This window comes from Engraulis encrasicolus, chromosome 11 (genome assembly GCF_034702125.1).
Source record: "Engraulis encrasicolus isolate BLACKSEA-1 chromosome 11, IST_EnEncr_1.0, whole genome shotgun sequence".
Lineage (NCBI taxonomy): Eukaryota > Metazoa > Chordata > Actinopteri > Clupeiformes > Engraulidae > Engraulis > Engraulis encrasicolus.
In genome coordinates, this window is record NC_085867.1 from 45,733,115 (window position 1) to 45,740,614 (window position 7,500).

General features: G+C 45.7%; 1 protein-coding gene across 1 annotated transcript in view; it reads right to left on the reverse strand.

Annotated features, from left to right (window-relative positions):
• The window catches only part of sh2d3ca (SH2 domain containing 3Ca), a 123,132-nt gene that overhangs the window by 5,410 nt on the left and 110,222 nt on the right, over window positions 1-7,500 (reverse strand). Inside the window, exons 24-26 of the mRNA XM_063209744.1 lie at window positions 6,166-6,298; window positions 5,235-5,428; window positions 4,331-4,446 (exon numbers count right to left, since the gene is read on the reverse strand). Of these exons, the coding sequence (XP_063065814.1) occupies window positions 4,331-4,446; window positions 5,235-5,428; window positions 6,166-6,298 (443 nt within the window). The remainder of the gene's footprint in view (window positions 1-4,330; window positions 4,447-5,234; window positions 5,429-6,165; window positions 6,299-7,500) is intronic.

Below are 7,500 nucleotides of genomic sequence, written 5' to 3' on the forward strand. Positions count from 1 at the left end.
GTAAGATATTTAGGTATCCCTTTATACTCTGCACAGGCAAGCTTGTATGATGGCAAACACACACACACACATGTGCGGGCACAGGCGCACGCACGCACGACACAACAACGCACGACACAACAACGCACGACACAACAACGAGAAAGAGAGGGAGAGACGGAGAGAGAGAGCGATTAGCGCGTATCTGTGTGTGTGTGTGTGTGTGTGTGTGTGTGTGTGTGTGTGTGTGTGTGTGTGTGTGTGTGTGTGTGTGTCGGGGAACATTTGAAGTGGAAAAAAACACCCTCCCCCACTTCAGCATCAGATGTTGGTGGTCTACAAGTCAATATGCTTACCCGACTATCTTGTAGCCCAGTCATGAAGTTCATAAAGCCATCGGTAGCCTATAGGCCAAGTTATCCAAAATCCCTCCGCAAATTTCTGCATTGCCTGAGTTCATAGGCTAAAACAACTTTATTTAGGCCTGACTTATTTAGCTCACTTTATTAGCCTTATTTAGGCCTATTATCGTATTTAGGCTTTAACGTGGGCCTATTTTACAAAATATCGAAAGAAGGAAAAGACACGACAGACAAGTTGAGGCTTACTGATCGTAGCCTATTACAGCAAATCGAACATGCGCTTTATGAACACACTAGCCTGAGGGCAAACATCTTCTTGGCACTATTGAGATAACCAGGCCATGCAGGAATTCAACTACCTGGGCCCACACTAAAATACTGACAGACTACAATTGCTTGGATCTTCAATGGGTTTCGTGCGTCCGGGGGGATGGGTGGTGATGGCACGCTTGATGTATTTTCCCCACCCCATGCATGCACGCGGACACACAGGGTCGGGACATTCACCCAATGAATGACTGAGTGCGGCTAAATATGCCTGTTGCATATCGTAGCCTAATTATTCACACATCACGTCAAGTCACAAATTAGTAGTCTCTTGCAGTTGACCTATGCCAAATTAACGTCCTCCCTGCACTAATTCAAACAGGTAGAGGAGTCGGCTTAGCCTATAGCCAAAGTCTATAAAATGTAGCCTATTTTTTGTAATTTCCAATTATCTAGGCTATGTTTACGATAATGATTTGTTGCGCTACGACGGTGCTCAAGACAAGTTGGAACATAGTCATCTCAAGTGCTCCCATTTTATTTTGATCCTGCTTTAAGTCAATGGGCGAGAGGGACGGATGAAACGGGTGTTTCATTCGTCCCGACAGTGTCTACTGACACTTAAATCCCTTTTGCCTGTAAACCTGACAACTTTGACTTTTCATACTTTCGGATAGGCGATGTTAAAGTTTTCGAGTAAATCGCAGTGTTTCATTCGTCCCGAGTTTCATGAGTCCCTGCTCTCCCCTACTGCCTAAACTGTTACAGTTTAAATGCGTCCTCTCCAAACAGTGTGTGTGTGTGTGTGTGTGCGTGTGTGTGTGTGTGTGTGTGTGTGTGTGTGTGGGCGAGAGAGGGAGAGAGAGAGAGCGAGGGAGAGAGGCGCTTAATTCCCCGCAGAAAGAGCAAGGCGATGTCTCCAAATATTAGACAAATGCATCTTATTTTAGTTAAGTAGATATCAGGGATGTATTTTGCTTAATAGCAACGCCGACCTGATTGGTTCATATTGCTCTGAATAGCCACAGAAGGCTAGGCTATATTTTAATGGGTTTACGCGCGCGAGGTCATCTAACTGTGGTCACAGTCGCCAGGTGCTATTATGAGAGAAAAACTATAGCACGTTGGCAAACATTAAAGTCAGTTTAAGCCATGCATATGATGAACCAGTTTTCTTGTTTGAAAAAACACACTTCCCGGCAAGGTGCATGCATTTCTGACTGACCCAGATGAAATCGCATGAGGAACTCCATGATTATGAGATGACATTGCATATATTTCCCAGCATATATTTCCCCTCTCTCTCTCTCTCTCCAAACCCAGTTGTACTTGGACTCACTTTTAACACCGCTGGCCTACCCAGGTGAATCGCAGCACACATTGTTTGCAGTGAGCCGTGCCGTGTGCGAGTGCTGTGCAACTTCACCCCTAACGTTTAACCTAGACTAGCGAGTGCAGTGTTGTAAATCACGTGGAATAAGTGCAGCGATTACCTGCGTAGCCTACTTAATTATGGAAGTGAGTGTCATTTGGACTGCCTATGGAATCAAGCCTACTGTCACCAAGCTCTTCCTGTCTCCCCAGCCTCGCAATGGATGGACATCTGGCCACCGCTCCTCCGCCTCCTTCGGAACGGATGACTGTGGGGGGGATCTCCAATGAAATTTGGAATTTCGGACTTGTATAGATTTGGGGTGCCCCGGGACTCTGTTAGTTACTAAATATTATTTTAAAACTCAATATTTGTGTCTTGGCGTAGGCCTATTTGTGGTGTACAGTACTCTCCAGGGTATTTGGTAACAAGGAGAGGTGTCGCTGGAAAAATGCGCACTTTCTCACCTGCGACACATAACCCGACAGTTGGTTACACTTAATTTGAGCACGAAAACAGCAATATCAGTCGCTTGCTAATTTTTGCCAATGTGACAACATTAAATTCATTAGGGAAGTGTAGGTTAGGTTATCGCCCCAGCTGTTGGCGATGTGTGATAAATAGCCAACGCTTACACGCTCAAACGAAGCGCTGTTAGGTTACTGCGGTGAGGTGTATTGCACTCTCAGTAATTTTTACCAAACGAAAAAAGTATCCACAGCCAGACAACAAGTCTGAAGTTGCAATATTAGACGTTTCAAATCTTGCCATGCGATAATCGGTATGGCTTCTGGCTACACTCAATTTGCATTTTGTCAGAGCTTGCACATTAATGCAATTCATCCGATCATCATTTTTTTTTTTTTTTTTTAAAAGAAAATTCATTACATTATTTAGGCTATTCTTTTTATGACTCTTCCTACTTCCTGGAGGTGTTCTCACACAATTTATAGGCATGTTGTTAGGCTATCCGCTGAATCGGTGCGTGCTGGTGAATATGAGCATATATTAATATGCCGTCAGCATCGTAAAATATTCCATATGGTAATAAACATTTTGGACGTCCAAGCTCACACGGGAGCGCTGCAATAGGTAAGCTGTAGGCCAGAGAGAGAGAGAGAGAGAGAGAGAGAGAGAGAGAGAGAGAGAGAGAGAGAGACTACCACGTGGTAAAGCGTATAGCGAGCGCTCCCAAGTGCCACCCGGCGGTTGTTTGGGTACACTGCAGCTAGGCCCGGTACGTACCGAGGTGGATGACGTGGCATTACCTCGGTAAAGGGTGTGCATTGTAGGGGGACCGACTGTACACACACACACACACACACACACACACACACAGGAAGGCAGTGGTAGGAAGCCAGGAAGCCAAATACAGCACCCTGGTAAGACTACTGTTTAACATGAACAGATGGTGTGTGTGTGTGTGTGTGTGTGTGTGTGTGTGTGTGTGTGTGTGTGTGTGTGTGTGTGTGTGTGTGTGCGCGCATGTGTGTGTGTGCATGTGTGTGTGCATGCGTGTGTGTGTGTGTGTGTGTGTGCGTGTGTGTGTGTGCATGTGTGTGTGCATGCGTGTGTGTGTGTGTGTGTGTGTGTGTGTGCATGTGTGTGTGCATGCGTGTGTGTGTGTGTGTGTGTGCGTGTGTGTGCATGTGTGTGTGCATGCGTGCATGTCTACTGCAATATGAACTTGACATTCCCACACTGAGCAGCTCCAGTAAGACTGTACTAACGAGACTACTCTGGCACACTCTACACCACTGTGTGTGTGTGTGTGTGTGTGTACCTCTCCAGTAGGTCTAGTCTCAGCTGGTGTGTGTGTGTGTGTGTGTGTGTGTGTGTGTGTGTGTGTGTGTGTGTGTGTGTGTGTGTGTGTGTGTGTGTTTGTGTGTGTGTGTGTGTGGGTGTGGGTGAAATGAAAGTGAAAGCCCATTGGGAAACTCCAACTCCCATTGTCATTGTGACACAGCACTCCACAGCACACAAGTGAACACTGCACACTGCACACAACGAAATTGCATTTATGCCTCACCCGTGCAAGGGGGCAGCCCTCAGTGGCGCCCCATGGGGAGCAGTGCGGTGGGACGGTACCATGCTCAGGGTACCTCAGTCATGGAGGAGGATGGGGGAGAGCACTGGTTGATTACTCCCCCCACCAACCTGGCGGGTCGGGAGTCGAACCGGCAACCTCTGGGATGCAAGTCTGACTCCCTAACCGCTCACCCATGACTGCCCATGTGTGTGTGTGTGTGTGTGTGTGTGTGTGTGTGTGTGTGTGTGTGTGTGTGTGTGTGTGTGTGTGTGTGTGTGTGTGTGTGTGTGTGTGTGTGTGTGTGTGTGTGTGTGTGTGTACCTCTCCAGCAGGTCTAATCTCAGCTGGTGTCCGTGCGGCAGCGTCAGCAGCTCCAGTCCAGAGCTGACCCCCATCATCCTTTGCGTCTCCTTGGTAACGCCCAGTATCCTAGCAACCTGCAGCACAGCACACACACACGCACCAGACATGAGGTCATCGCACTCGCACAGTGTTATGCAAACACACACACACATGCACGTGCGCACACACGCATACACACACAGTTGCAGAGAGCTTCTCTGCTTAACACACTAACATAATAACTAATTCCACTCACCTTATGGCCTTAGTTTTTAGCATTCCTTCCCCAGATTTTAGCTTCTTTCCTTAACCCACTGATTTTAAAACATTTTTTATGCATCTTATCAGCTTATGCTACATCTTCTTTTACCATGTGTTGGACACTGCTGTCAGCGTTGTAACTGTAGGCTACACTGCACCATGAATGTGCATGTGCATACAATGCATGTCTTTGTTTACTATCTAAACTGTGCCTCGCAACACTTTTTATGTTATTATTTAATGCTACATTTTCTTTTACCTTGTGTCTGCTTTAGTAATGTGCATGGCTGCTGTGTGTGTGTGTGTGTGTGTGTGTGTGTGTGTGTGTGTGTGTGTGTGTGTGTGTGTGTGTGTGTGTGTGTGTGTGTGTGTGTATGGTTGTGTGTGTGCTTTTGTGTGTGTGATCTCACCGTGCAGTCTGCCTTGGTGATGTGCATGGCTGCTGTGTGTGTGTGTGTCTGTGTGTGTGTGTGTGTGTGTGTGTGTGTGTGTGTGTGTGTGTGTGTGTGTGTGTGTGTGTGTGTGTGTGTGTGTGTGTATGTGTGTGTACGTGTGTGTGTGTGTGTGTGTGTGTGTATGTGTGTGTACGTGTGTGTGTGTGTGTGTGTGTGTGTGATCTCACCGTGCAGTCTGCCTTGGTGATGTGCATGGCGGCCGTGTGTGCGTCGGTCTCCTGCATGAGCTCCTTAACTCTCTTCAGTACGGCCATCTCCAGCGGCTTGTTGTCAACTGGCAGCAGACCCGACTGGTACACGCCGGGCCGCAGTGACGACACATTCTCCACTAGGGGCAGTGTGAACGCCACCGGCTGGTCACCTGGAACATTAGATACGATTATATTAGTGGATTTGTCTGTGTGTGTGAGAGAGGTGTGTGTGTGTGTGTGTGCAGGCCTGAATGGTACACGCCGGGCCCCAGTGATGAGGTATTCTCCACTAGGGGGAGTGTGAACACCACTTGCAGAATTAGAGATTAGATTACATTAGTGCCCGTGCTCACCTGGACAGCAATTCGATTAGATTGGATTAGATTTAACTAAACTGTCCTTGTATGTGCAAACACAGAGTAACAAAATGCAATTAAACACCTGTGCAGTATGTGTACGTTATGTGCCATTATGTGTAGAGATTGGGAAAGTAAAGGTGGACATGAAATGCAATGTGCAATGTGTCAACGCGCCATTTTGTAGCCCCTTAGATCTTTGTTGAGCTGCAGATACTATGCTGCTGAAATCCAAACGGTAACACTTTATTTTAGGGATACATCTATAAGCACTAATACATACAATGTTAATGCCTGCATAAGTAACTTGTAAGGCATGTACTAAGCAAACGCTAAGCCCTACTAGGTCCTTACTAAGGTTGAATTGGTAATAAATCCCTAATTGTGCATGAACAAGACATTTGCGAATACGTGCGTAACAAATGTTTGATTTTGCTTTGTACATGCCTTACAAGTTAATTATACAGGCACATTGTATGTATTAGTGCTAATAGATGTATCCCTAAAATAAAGTGTTACCATCCAAACAGAAGAGAGCGTTGAAGACTCACCAGTCGTCTCTCCTCCCCCCCTCTCCTCCACGCGTAGGCGCTCCACGTAGCTCTGTGAGGGTGGGGGGCAGGGGCCGGGGGGGCCAGCGGGTTGGGGGCGCAGCTCACAGTAGCTACCTGACGCCTCTGGACCCTGGGGGGGTGGGGGAGAGAGAGGTTTATTTTAGGTACAGGGTATTGGTTACAGCCCTTGGGGCTATGTGAGGTTAGGTGCGTGCCTTGCTCAAGAGAACTTCAGTCATGGATGGTATGGGATTCGAACATGCAACCTTCCAACACTCCATTACCCTGCTCCCATATGCAATTTGTGCAGAATTATCGGGGAAACAACTTTTCTTTTTTACCATATAATCTTTTTTAAGCATATTTTTCCATCTCCAACCTGTATGAACATGCAAACCTATTGGAGAATTCCAGGTCATACACATTTGTATAAGAGAAGGTATGATCGAAGGAGCCCAACACCCTGTATCAGGTGTGCATAATTAGTATTTTGGTTTCTTTTGGGACAAAATAGATCCAACAAAAACTGAAAAGTCTTTAAACAATTTTGGAATTGCCAAACTGTTGGTCACGTTAGCACAGAAGTATCAAATGCAGCGTTACAAAGCCACCAGGGTCACAGGAAACGGCAAAACTGCCAAAGACTGTTTTAAAACAAAGCTTCAGTGAATTAACAATAGGAGAGTAATTAAAATGCAAAAATAAAATAGAAATGAAAGTACAATAAAGATAAATGTTTTCAAGTAAGAAAAAGAAGTAGAATGCATTTGAAAATAAAATAAAATGAGGAGAAAAAATAATAATATGTAAAATTAAAAATAAACTGATGATTAAAATAAAGTGGAAGTGCCTGTCAATGAAGTGGAAAAGCAGAAATGAAAAGGTGTGTCTTCAGCTTGGATTTAAAAGTAGATAGTGTAGAACACTGACGAAGTGACAGTGGTAGGGAATTCCAAAGTTTGGGGCCAACAACACTAAATGCCCTGTCGCCCATGGTGCGCAGGTGTGTGGAGGGAACTGTAAGGATGAGTGTCAGTGGAGTGTAGTGTGCTGGTGAGATTGTATGGGGTGAGGAGACTTGTGATGTAGGAGGGTGCAAGGTTGTGCTGGGCCTTGTATACAAGGAGGAGAATTTTGAAATGGATACGTGAATGGATAGGAAGCCAATGTAATTGATAGAGGATAGGGGTAATGTGATGCCAGGGTCTGGTGTGTGTGAGTAATAAAGTAATTAAGTCAAGACTGGGTCAAGAAATACCTGAAGACAAAGGTATTATGGACTATTATGGGAATACTAGGAATAAGTAAACATTGGAGGTTAAGAACGCTTCA